This window comes from Dasypus novemcinctus, chromosome 8, assembly GCF_030445035.2.
Source record: "Dasypus novemcinctus isolate mDasNov1 chromosome 8, mDasNov1.1.hap2, whole genome shotgun sequence".
Classification (NCBI taxonomy): domain Eukaryota; kingdom Metazoa; phylum Chordata; class Mammalia; order Cingulata; family Dasypodidae; genus Dasypus; species Dasypus novemcinctus.
This window is the reverse complement of record NC_080680.1, coordinates 40,325,466-40,338,740: the sequence shown is the minus strand read 5'-3', so window position 1 is coordinate 40,338,740 and position 13,275 is coordinate 40,325,466. Positions and strand designations below refer to the sequence as shown.

At 45.0% G+C, this 13,275-nt stretch overlaps 1 protein-coding gene across 7 annotated transcripts in view; it reads right to left on the bottom strand.

The window, feature by feature from the left end:
• Positions 1-13,275, bottom strand: part of APBA1 (amyloid beta precursor protein binding family A member 1) — a 266,960-nt gene that overhangs the window by 21,833 nt on the left and 231,852 nt on the right. For all 7 annotated transcript variants that reach the window (XM_071216689.1, XM_071216690.1, XM_058301690.2 and 4 more), the window contains 3 exons: positions 12,785-12,970; positions 8,882-9,061; positions 6,886-7,098 (listed from right to left, as the gene is read on the bottom strand). In XM_071216689.1, coding sequence (XP_071072790.1) covers positions 6,886-7,098; positions 8,882-9,061; positions 12,785-12,970 — 579 coding nt within the window. The remainder of the gene's footprint in view (positions 1-6,885; positions 7,099-8,881; positions 9,062-12,784; positions 12,971-13,275) is intronic.

Here is a 13,275-nt window from a genome sequence, read left to right as displayed (position 1 = left end):
CGTTAATAAGACTTGTTCAACAAAAAGTGAGTGAGAGAATAGAAATCCCCCAAATCCCCCAAATCTTTTACTCCAGCCTTTTGTTGGGGCCACATTTTTAGTTCATTTCCCTACATGCCAAGAGTTCTTCCAGGCTCCTGGGCCTCATACTGCAACTGAAAAATAAACAGATGTGTTTTAGTCTACTGAATTGTATTTTAGGCAGTTGCTAACTTCTGAGATGCTGCAATGCAACCAAAAGAAAATACCAATCGCTGTGACAGCTCGCTGAATTCTAGCCCATAGCCTTTTTTAAAAAAATTTTTTATTTTTTTTCATTTTGAGAAGGAAAAATGGTTTATTGATGGCCGGCTGGACTCGGGAGCTTTCTGTTTCTAATCCGAGCCCCCACAGCCTTTTTGAAATAGCCAGAAGCGGGTATCTGTAACTGTTATAAATCACTAAACTGTAACTCAGATGCCTTCTTTAATGCTGATGCTGTTTTGGAACTGCACGATCTTACCCAGTAACTGGATGGTAACGGGACAGCTCGTTACTATCCCTGCTTGTATCTCATTATCTTGTTTTGCAACCCAGAAGTGAGGTGCTCTTGTACTAGCCTCCTTGTTGATTAAAATGAGCCAACCCAGAACTAACCACCCCAATTCCTAAGTTATCTTACTGAACAAAAGCAGTTCTAATCAGAGTTGGCCTGCCTGACATGCGCAGTAGCCTAAACTTTAAACCAAGTAAACTAAGCATGTACTCAATCTGTGCATGCTCAGTTAATTAGACCATCCTGAGCCTGCCTGCCTTTGTTTGAAAGCTACAAAATACTGTACATTTCTCTAGTTCTGGGAGACAGATTTTTCCTTGCCTTTGAGCTTGGCAATAAATTCTTCTTCTCTTTCAAACTCTGATGTTATATAATTGGCCCCTACCCCATTGATCAGTATCAACATTGATTCCCGTCCCCCGGCTGAATCATCGCCTTTTTTTTTTTTTTTTTTTTAAGATTTATTTTATTTCTCTCCCCCTCCCCCCTCCCCAGTTGTCTGTTCTGTGTCCATTTGCTGCATGTTCTTTTTGTCCGCTTCTGCTGTTGTCAGAGGCATGGGAATCTGTGTTTCTTTTTGTTGTGTCATCTTGCTGTGTCAGCTCTCATGTGCCGTGCCATTCCTGGGCAGGCTGCACTTTGCACTGGGCAGCTCTCATTCCGGGGTGCACTCCTTGTGTGTGGGGTTCTCCTATGCGGGGGACACCCCTGCGTGGCACGGCACTCCTTGCGTGCATCAGCACTGCACATTGGCCAGCTCCACACGGGTCAAGGAGGCCCGGGGTTTGAACTGCGGACCTCCCATGTGGTAGGCGGATGCCCTAACCACTGGGCCAAGTCCGCTTCCCTCACTGCCTTTTGACTGATTCTAGTTGTGCTCTCAATGGGTGAATTTTGATGGGACTCAACTTCACCACCTCTAGCATCTCTCTTTCCTCTGAGTTTTGATTTGCTCTGTTTTTTGGGGGATCTGAGCCCCCCAATGGCTCTAATTTGGCTTATGGCTTTTGTCAACACACAGTAGTTTTCAGCTCTTCTCAGTAGTTTTGAAGACTCTCTGGGAAACTGAGGTTAAGGAAATGATGTTTTTTAAAAAGAGCAATGGAATGAACCAAGTATGATTTTCCCTGGGTAGACAGAAGCATGTGAAGAATTGGGCTTTCCATACAACAGCAGGTCCTGCCATCCACACCAGCACTGAGACCCTGGCTTTTTACTCCAAACAGGGGACCAGCATGGGTTGGTGACAAGGGCTGTGTTGGTGCCAGAAGCTCTCAGCTCAGGTTTTGTTTCTGCCACCACAAGCAGTGGGCTTTTGGGCCCTTTGGCCATCCTGCACCTCAGTTTCCTCATCTTCAAAGCAAATGGTGAAATGCACTAAAGTTCCTTCCAGTTCTAACAGTCCATGATTTCACCTTTTTTCATGCTTTCCACCCTAAATATCTTACCTGAAACACCAAATCTCAACCATTACACTGAAAAACACCTATTCCTAAAATTAAAAACAGGCTTCTTTTTTGAAAGGGAGGGGGCAGGTCAAACACCATACAAACATGTGTTTCTCTCTCCCTAGAGTGTTCCCACTCTTTCATTTATTTAATCAGTCAATTTTATTGACCACCAACTGTGCCAAGCCATGTGTTAGGCACTGGGGATTCAGCAACCAGCAGGCCCTCTGCCTGACCTCCAAGAGCTCAGGGAAGCACTGGACAATACAGCCTATTAGTGCTAAGTGCAGGGCACACAGCAGGACAACCACAGTGGACTTGAGTCCTTTACCTCTTTCAACAATAACAATCTGAGACCAGGAATTTGTGGGAAACTAGGGCTGAGAATGCTGAAGGCAGGGAGTATATCCTTCAGGCTAAGATATCTGCTTGAAATGTTTACACTTTTTAAACCCAGGGATTATTTAGGTATGCTAGTGCGGTGCACAAAAACCTCTCTGAAAAGCAAAGAGAACAGCTCATTTTCCTCAATGCTACCTTAAAAATTCTCATTGCACTGGTGGGTTCTTTCCTTTTATGCGAATTGATTTAAGATGCCTAATTTATCCCTCAGTGAAAGAATTTCTAGACTGGGGAAATGTGCTGCAAGATGAGGCTTAGAGCAACCACAATTTAGAATAACCACACCATGCATCTGCCCTGCCATTCTTAATCAGTGTTTCAAGTTGAGTTCCATTAACTTGGATTTCTGAGCCGCCATTTTATTGGTGGTGCCAATTAAATAAACGGTCATTTTGTCCCCATGACAACGGTGGAATGGAGCAGCAAATTAAGAAATATAATGGGAGGGGAAGGCCAGGGAAGAGGGGAGGGGAGAGGAGCCAGAATAGTTTCTATAGCAACAGGAGAGCAGGGCCATGATGATTCTTTGTCTGGAAGGTGCAGTTGTCTTATAATTTTAAAAAAATAATTCTGAAGGCAGGCCCATGGAGGCAATGGCATGGACAGAAGCAACCTGCTCACATGCCCTTCCCACTACCAATGATTTGCTTTAGGAATTATGATAGAAGTAAGATCTAGGAAAAAAGCAATTAAAATAATTAGGGGGAAAGGTTAACATTCCTATGAAGTGGCAAGACACAGAAGACAGGACTTTCAACCCCTGCAGCTCAAAGTGTGGGTGCCAGATTGCTGATGGCATCACCAGGAGACTGGCTGAAAATGCAGAATCCCAGGTCCCATTCCAGTCAGCTGAATCAGAATCTGTATTTTAACAAGATCCCTAGCTATTTCAAATCAAAGTTTGAGAAGCACTGATAAGTCAGGCTGAGATTTGTTGTTAAATTCATTGCAAAGAGCACTGGCAGGATACTGAAACAAACCATATGAGCCCTGAACATTCACCTGCAGTGGCCCCAAGTGGTAGGGAAGTGAGAGCACCTGCTTCAGGCAGGCAACAAGGGGATGTATTTTTTGTAGAGAATTTAAGAAAAATACAACCCACTAAAAGTCCAGTCTGCTTTTTGTAGTGACAGTCTAGCCATTATCAATATACTGGGCAGACCACCCACCAGTGTCCCTGAGTATCCTGGTCGTTGGTCAAATCAGTTTTTCACTCAAGAAGGCACTGGGGGAGTTCAGCTGTGACCTACCTAGGCCCTGCTCTAGTAGGGTGATTTGCTGAGGGTGGCCACAGTGACACTATTTTCCTTACCCTCCATCTTTATCTCTTGTATCTCTCTTGCTGCCGATCAGTCTTTATTTTCTGATTCCATAGATAGCAACTTGATTTATGGACATCAAAGCCCAGATACTAGCTCAGAAGAACCTTTTCCCCAAGGAAATCATTCAGATAGCGCTCCTTCTGTCTGTATTCTAAGCCACCTGTATTTTCAGCTTGACACTGTAGGGTGAGGAAAGGGACACAGGGAAGCACTTGCCAGCTGGGCATCCCAGGGTCCATTGCCTGCACCTGTGGGCCCTCACCTGTAAACCTGGCCTTTGCCATGGTGAGATGAAGGGAGGCGACTGGCAGCCGGGGCCACCGGGCACTGTCATGCAGCCTCCCAGCCCTTAGGAACTCAGGCGCCATCCTTCCTTCACTCAAGTTAGCCTCTTGCCCCCAATTCCCTCTCCAAATCCTCCCCAAACCTTTCAAGACCCATATCAATTCTCCATAAACCCTGCTCACCTACCTACCTTCCTGCCCCTCCCTCCTCACCCAGCCTCTCTCACTGATATCTCTTTCCCACTTAACTCCCTTACCCCTGAGGCAGGGTTTCTCAACCACAGCACCATTGACAACTAAATCTGGATAATCCTTTGCTCTGGGTGACTAGGCTATCCTGTGCATTATAGGATGTTCAGCAGCATCCCTGGTCTCTACCTACTAGATGCCAGAAGCGCTCCCTTCTCTTCATCTGTGACAACCCAGACTGTCTCCAGACACTGTCAGATGTTCTCTGGGGGTCAAGATCTACTAGTTGAGAACCACTGCCCCAATGCCTGACCTCGGGATCCAGCTCCCCTTTCTGGGGCTGGCTGTGCTAGAGGCAGGATATCGTGGTGACTGAGTGACTTGGCTTTTGAGCCAGAAGGATTAGGCACATACTCCAGCTCTACTGACTGACTAGCAGTATATGATGGGTTTGGAGCTGTATGTACCCCCTGAAAAACATGTCCTTAAACTTAATCCATTTTTTGTGTGTGTACATGCATTATAAGTAGAAACTTTTGATGAGGTTACTTCAGTTAAAGTGTGGCCCAACTCAATCAGGATGGGTCTTAATCTTATTACTGGAGTCCTTTATAAGCAGAATGAAATTCAGATACAGAGAATGCCATGGGAAGCAAGAAGCTGAAAGTAGAAGGAAACTGGAAGAGAAGGGAGAGGCCAGGAGAGGCTGCCATGGACACTGCAAAGATACCAGTCTTTGGGAAGAAAGCATTACCTTGGTGACACCTTGATTTAGACTTTTCCTAGCCTCAAAATTATGAGCTAATAAATTCCCATTGTTTAAGCCAATCCACTGCATGGTATTTACTTTGGCAACAAGAAAACTAAAACATGGTGTGGCCTTGAATAACTATATAATCCTTCTCTGCCTCAGTTTCCTATCTTATAAAATAGGTGTAAGAAGAGTACCTATACTTCACACAGGCTATTGCAAGGGTTCAGGGAGTACATTTGTGCACAGTTCTTGAACAGTGCCAGGCACATAAATACTCAAACATTACTAGTTACCACTTCTCTCATTGATTTTTCCCCAACTGGACCAAGATCCTTGGGAGAGAGGGTTCTACTTAATGTGTCTGTGGTTCCCACAGTCCCTTGGTAGTTCTCATGAGTGGGCAGAACTCATAAGTCCCAGCAACTAGACTAGTGTAAGAGGGTATTCCATGAACTTTGGCTTGTGTGAGTGTGACACTGGACATAGATTAATCCTGCCTCCCCAGCCCTGGCTGCTCCTGACCTTTCCATGTTACCCCTTCAACAGCATGTCAGCCTTACCAAGCCAGTCAGACCTGGCTCCCTGACTCAAAGCCAGCCCACCGTCCATCAACTCAAGCAGAAACTTCCAAAGCCCCCTCTCCTTACTGGTCCTGATGTAGGTCTTATCCTTCAAGGCCCTGCTTAAAAATGTTAAAAAAAATCTTCCTCTTCCAAACACTCACAGCATTTCACCTCTGCATGGTTATGAGGGCCACACAGATGTGATATATGTGATATCAATTACATCATTATCTTCCACATTCTAGCTTCCCCATGGTTGCACTCAGCCCTTAGAGACTCCATTCAACATGTCTGAATGAGTACCCATGTTTAAAGCAGATTCTTCATTCTTACCTTTACTATATCAAGCAAAAGGTAGAATTTATTTAAGCATAATATATAGGAAAAAGAAATGAGGCCAAAAAGGACTGTTTCTTTCCAGGTGTGATAATCTTACAAAGAATTAGAATCTAATCCATTTCATTAAAAATAAAGAGATACCTACCCCTGTGTCCAATACAGTCACTGTCACTTCCCATTCCCTAACACTCTGGCCAAGGATATTGGCTTTTATGACTTTCTATTGCTCACAATGACTATTAGATGCATTCGTTCCTCCCACCTGACCCCCACCCCTTAAGAAACATGTTCCCAAGGAAACTTGTGCAATACTAGTCTGCCTGCAGTGCCACAGTGCTTGGTGGGGGTCTACAGATGCTGTTGTGGAGGAAAAATATTCTCACTCAAACTGGCCAAGCAACCACCAAGAACCAATGCACTTGAAAGAACTATATGGATGGGTCCTAAGAGGAAAACCTAATTACTTCCCCTCAAATACTCATTTTAAATTTTCCTTTAAGGAGCTTTTTCTTAGGTTTATGAAATAACCCTAATTCCAGTCAAACAAGAAGTAATTATGTTCAGGTATAAAAAAGGAACACGTGGACTCAAAGATTTTCCTTCTCTTTACAGCAGCTGGCATGTGTGGATGGCATTATGTGGGCTCTGGCAGTGGAAAAAGTCACTTGATCACAGCCGTGGTCACTATGAAGGAAAAAGTGTTCTCTGATTTGCAGCATTTCTGTGACTTATAATGGGATGGCAAATTGTCTCAAGTATGTCTTGTTTGAGAGAGATTGTCTGGATTGCTGTGTTAAGGAAAATGGGAGAGTGCTGTAATGGATCAGTGATGCCTGCAAATGACATCATGTGAGCCAAAGAACTGACTCTCATCCCGAAAACAGTTTTGGGGAGGAATATGTAAATCATCCCTTGATGTGGATATAGAATCCATGTCCTTTTGTATTTGTGTCCCCCGTGGTATCTGACACTTAGAATATGTTCAGAAATACTATGATCTGAATTGTAGCACACTTGCAATATAAGCTAATTTCCCCATGTCTGGGTACCTTAATGATGCTCTGGCAGGTAGACAAAGGCAGGCCCACCAGGCTGGTGCCATTAATGGACATGATCTGGTCCCCAATGTTCAGCTTCCCCGACTTCTCTGCAGGGCCTCCGTGCATCATGTTGGCTATGATCACAGTCGGCAGGATGGATCCCCAGCCGGACTCCACAATCACCACACCCAGGATTTCTCCTTTCTGCTTCTCTATGAAAACCTGAAAGGGGAAAACACACTTAGAAAGCCAAAATCAAAGCATTTCCCCCCTTCCTGTTTTTCCTCTTTCACTGATAACTCCAACCCAAGGGGATCCCTCATTCCTCTGTAATCCATGGCTTTTGCACTTTGTACCAAACAATTTAACCCAGGCCCATACCCTTGTACATCTCTTGCTTCACCTAAGTGATGTTGCCTTGGCAGTACAACAGTGTAAGGCCCCAGGTTTTTTAATTCTGCACCCCACAATGGCAGGGAAAGGAGGCTTGGTTGGTGGTAGCTTTGGTGGTGTGTTATGGTTTCTGCAAATAGCTTTTGTGCTCTTCAGTGCAGGCTCCCCCATCCTGGTGCTTTACACATTCTCTCCAAAATTTAATATAACTGAGTTAAAAATAAATACGTTACAGAAACACTTCTCTGCAAGGAGAAACTTGAGGAAAAAGGAAAACAAAATGATGCTAAAATCATCACAATTCTAAAAGTTCTAGACACGCATAATTCTTCTTGGACTTCACTGGCAGAGCAGAGAGGAGGGAGTCATTTTGGATGCCTAGAGCCTGGTATGCTCTGCAGAGATGCTACAAAGGAGTAAGGCACTTCTTAGAAGTATCCAACAGAGTGTGTATATTTATTTATTCATTTTCATAAATACACACATGCACAAATACATATCGTAGTAGCTGCCAAAATCTCTTTCTTGGACGGTGCCCTTCCCCCCAGCTGCAGAAGCTCACAGCTGGCTCCTTCCCTGGAGAACTGCCCTGGGCCAAATGTGAGAGACCCTGTCTAGCCAGTGACAGACTGACACAGGGCACAAAAACCTGCCAGCTCTTGGGACTGTAATTTGTGCCCCAGAGTTTCTTGCTGGATCATTCAGAAGCTCATCTCCAGCTGAGGCCACATTCTTCCATAGCATCCCCCTCCAGCCTGCTTCCCACACTCTTTTTTCTTGCACGTATTCTCCCAATTAATCCATTTGAACAGGAACCCTCACTTCAGGCTCTGTCTCTAGGGAAACTGACCTAAGACACCTAATGCACTAGTGGATAAAATGACCACTTTCTTGTTACAGTTTCTCTTTCACTTGCAAGAAAAAGTACAAATTCCTGGCTGGACTTTGCAGCCCCTTAGTTCTGACCAAACCTCCTTGCTGGCCTTTTCATCTCTTTTTTTACACACCCTCTGCTCTACTCAGACTTTCTCATTCACGGTTCGCCAGACAAACCTTGAGCTTTCTGACCTTCCTGCATCTGTTCTTTACTTCATTCAGCCCAGCCCTTTGCATTCCTGTACACTTTCCAAATAATCCTCAGCCCTCCAGCTCAGCTCAGATGGCCCCGTTTACCCCCAGATTCTCCTGGATGGCTCAGTCTGAAACAATCAGGCCATCTCTGAAAGAAAGCCACGCTCTGCTCCAGGCTTCCACAAGCATTTGGCTTCTACTAGTGCTTGTACTTAGCACCCTCACTGAATTTTCTCAGTACCCTTACCTAGACGGTAGAGTTCACAAGAGCAGAGGTGAAACCCACCAAAACTGAGCCCAGCATTCTTGGAAGCAGAGGCTGCTCGACCCCATTGTCCATGCCTTTTTACAGCGTTTAATAATAGGGCCTCACAAGAGGGGAGCCAGTGATAGGCAGGAACCCCTTAGCAATGACCCCCAAACCCCATACTCTTCGCCCTCAGGTGCTCTGTCTTCACTTCTATAGTAGGGCTGCCCAGCTCTCTTCTGTGCTCCTGCCCGGCTGACCCAACCTGGAGCATAGCTTCAGGAAAGTACCTACATCTTTGCAGTTTTCAGACTTGGAGAAGTGGATCAGGTCGTCATTGTACATGTCCTGTGTATTGAGTAGGTCACTATATTCTTTCTGGCTGAGATCTTCGGGGTTAATTCCATTGGCCCTGAGGAATTCCTGGTAGGCCACACTAAATGCCTGCCCAATGGACTGTGCGATCAGCTGGGCCTAGAATAGCAGAGAGGGAAAGATGGAGATCAGTAGGCAGTGCTGTGGGTGCACTTTCCCAGCAGGACTGTGGAGCCCCAACATCAGCCAGACTAGGGGTTCTACACGGGGCTCTAATGCCCAGTAGGGGCCATTTTCAAAGTCAGTGGGGGGTGACAGGAGAGAGCTACTGGCACTCAGTGGATAGGCAGAGATGCTGGACATCTTGCCACAGACAGGTCAGTCATACACAGTAGTGAGTGCTTCTACATCCTCCTGCACAATTTTCAAATATCTCATCGGATTGTCTCTAATTAAATAAGTCTAGGATGTAAGTCTGATTTATATATAAAGACTTTAATTGCATGGCTCTAATATAGAATATAACTCCTGGATAAATTGAAGGAAGATGATATTTTGTCCATAACAAAAAAAGCACCAACATCAACTCACTGCAGTATCTGATCTGCCAGTAAATCCCATAGGTGTTAGCCTGCACTTTGCTGTCATTCATAGTAATTGTGTTGTGTGTGTATGTGTTTAGCTCTCAATTCAAAATGTAAAATAGAAAGTGTTGGTAATATTCTATGGAAAACTATGTTCTCTTATATCCAAACCCTTCATAGAAAGTGCAAGCACCTGACTACTTCATTATGTCTTCTGGTATAGTTGGGCCCAAGCTTGTACATACTAGAGTGTGATTTTATTTAGGCAGGCTTTCTTTTTATTTCCCCTTTATCTTTTATTTATGGCATTCCTTTATTTATGGACAATTTCAAAATGGGAGGTTATATTATCTATAAAATTCATTTCAGGATAGTAAGGGGATATTACAAAATATTTATTGTAAAAAAGGAGCATTGGATCCAACAGAGTTGAAAATCCCTTATCTAGTCCCATCCTGCATAGTGACGAGAAATGAGGCCCAGAGACACAAAGGAGCCTGCTTCAGGGTCTCACAGCTCACAGGAAGGGAACTCAGCTGCCATTGTTGAGCTTTACTATCTCCTCCCTGCATTAATTAATCAACAGTATTAATCAGAAGGCCAAAAGCAACTGAGCACTTCTTGTGTGCTGACATTACATTACATGCTTAAGGACAGCTGCATTTAATCCTCACATCAGTTCTATGACTGATACCCACAATCCTTTATCCAAAACTCTTGAGGTTGTGTTTTGTACTTCAAAAATTTTTGGATTTTAGAAAGTACCGGGGTGCATATACCATAGCATTAAGTAAAAAACACCTTAAGAGCCTGGGTAAGTACTCTATAAATGAACACAGTAATAATTCTGCAGCCTAATATGTAAGATTCATAGTAAATTGGACAAATATTATAAATTGCATCATGGCAGTTCAGGTTAGGTTTTTCTGCTAATTAGCTACATTAAAAAAAAAAAACTTTTGTTTCTCAGAGCTTTTTAGACTTTGGAATCGTGGGTCTGTAGTATTATCCCCACTGGACAGATGAAGAAACAAAAGTCCAGAGGTAAAGTTGCCCCCTCCCTGGGTAGGTGGGGCCAGGGGCTGAACCTGGCCATCTGACTCCAGAGCCCACCATCCTGCTCATCACAAGGCACTGCTTCACTGTAAGATTCTGTGGGTAGGAAAACAAAACATACACAGAAAAAAAAACCCTCTGGGGCAGTTTTTAAAATACACAGTTTTAAACCTGCACCCCTTCTCCTTTCCCAGTCTTCCCTAATTTTTGGTAAAAGCAGCTAATTAACAGTAATGCCAGAACTTTGTGTGGTTGGCCATGGAAAAAGAAATGCTTAACTTTGTTCAGTTCGAGAATGGTGCCTTCACATGCCAAGCCTTGTGAGTCACACAGAGAACCAGCAGTCTGAATCCTGCTACAAAACTGAGCCTGGCTCAGGTACACAGCAGCCCAGTGAGGGAGGCACTATCATTTTACAGAAGGGGAAATGAAGGCTTCGTGGCCACGCAACTGGTATGTGGAGTCACTCCCAGCCCTCACCAGTCTGGAGCCAACACCCTTCATCCATTCTCTAGTAGAAGCAAAGGGGCAAGATTTCCAGTTCCCCTCCTGTACCAACTCTTGCTTCTCCAATCTTTCCTTTGTCATCTTCCCCACCAGACCCAAGGGAACCCCAAGGACAAAAGACCCCTCTGGACAAGCACAAGCCAGGCAGAGGTGGCAGAGGGTCTTACAGGGGTTCTTTGTGTCCAGGCAGGGGCAGAGGTAAGCAGAGCTCTCTGTACCCTTTCACTGACTTGCAGGACACATGGGGCTTGATTTTACATCTTTTGGAACTTTCTGCAAATTTCCAAAACTCATCTACCAGTTTGCTTTTTCAGCCACATTTTTAAAGGACCATCAGGGAGAGCGACAGGAATGGCTTTGTCTTGGGGTGATTTCTAGAGAACCAAACTAGCAAAGGACTGTGACAATAAGCCTAAGTATCTTCCTCTCAGAGGCCGCAACCACTCCAGTTCTGGTTCCCTTGAGAAAAATAGGCTTTCCTCTGATTCCTAACTTCTTAGAGGAAGGTAATTTACTATAGCGAAATGAAAACTCCTCTTTAAGGAGCACCAAGGCTACCACAGACAATTTTCTTTAAGAAGATGAGGGCTCTCTGCTCAGTAAGAGAAAGTTTGTTCCATAGTGCCAAGGAGAAAGAATAGCACAGCTGGCACTGCCATGGCCCTGTTATAGGACTATGCAGTTCAGAGTGCTCAGTGGGGCCATGCTCCCCAGAAGGCAGCTTCCAAGGCCTGCAGAGGTGCAGGGAGGGTGGGCACGTGGGTGCAGCTCTGGTGCAGATGTGGCTTGGAGCCTAGTGACTTTGTCAGCAGTTCTACCATTCGCTGTGAGGTAACTGGCAAAGAATGTCAAAATGAAAGAATGGGCCCACCCCTGTGGTAAACTTATTTTCTCTATTGACTCATTCCCTGCAGGAAAAGGGTGAGGACTTACTGGTTCTGTGACAAGAGGTGGAGCTGGCTGTAAGTGCCAGAGGAAATACAGGAGAAAGATTCCTATCCTTTCAATTTGCTTTTTTCCTTTTCCCAGTCTCCATTACAAAGGGGAGGCTGGCTCTCTTCTCCCATCTCAGAACATTCAAATTTCACCCCTTGCTTGTAAAATCCTGTCAGCACTTCTCACCTAGGGACCATCTGGGAATGTGCAAGGCATGTTTTGATTTTCATGATGACTGAGTATGGGGGTCCATCTGCCATTTGGACAGTGTGGGGCAGGGATGCCAATTCTCCTGAAGCCCACGGGACAGTCCTACACAACAAAGCACTGTCTCCCCCACATCCTACTGCCCAGTTGCTCTCTGCCTTCTTCCCATTCTTCCCCACGTTCAGAGCTCTCTAGAGGCTTGGCCTCCTTGCCCGTCCTCAGACTCTATCAGCATGACCCTGCCTTGGGACCTTTGTACTTGTTTTCCTCACTCTCACTTTGTTGAAGTCTCTGCTCCAATGTTACTTCCTCAAAGGGGACATTGTTGATCATCCTATCTGAAGTAACCCTTGTCCCTAGTGTTCTAGACTACTAATCACTAATTTTATGTTAAATATTTCTTTTCCATCTCTTCCACAACCAATGATGGTTACCTTGTCTTTTTTTCAGCCTTGGATTCCTAGCACTAGACCAGTACCTGACACACAGTACATGTTCAATAAATATACATCGAATGTAACTGGACTGACCCAAGTTCTGAGAAATAGAGAATCTGGCCACCCAGAGGGAGAGCATAGCAAGCCACCCTTACGTCCTCAGACTCAAAAACGTGGCAGATCATCTTGTACTGCCTTTTTCCATCCTGGGAAGGGTGAGAGGCTTCCACGTTCTCCTGAGAGTTGGAGCGAGGCATCCGCCTGCGGGCCATCAGCACAACGATGTTCCCAATGTCGGCAATGTAGGAGATGGTCCTCAGAGGGTGGTCCATCATGGTCTCCTGGAGGGCAGGAGGGAGAGGCTGCTTAAGTCCAGCAGCATCGAATGACCCAGGGGAGTGTCTGCCATCCCACAGCCCAGCTGAGCACAGTGCACACCCAGGGCAGTCTCCAGGGGCGCCCTGCAAAGACGTTGCTGGCAGATTCATGTATACCCCACCCTGGCCTTAAGGCACGTCCCTCAGCTAATAACCAGGAGCAGGAAGGATTTGTGGCAGGTGAAAAGAAATTTCAATCATTTTGCAATCAATAGAAATATTTAAAAGATGAAAACTCTACATGGACTTTTCTTTTTTCTTTTTCTTTG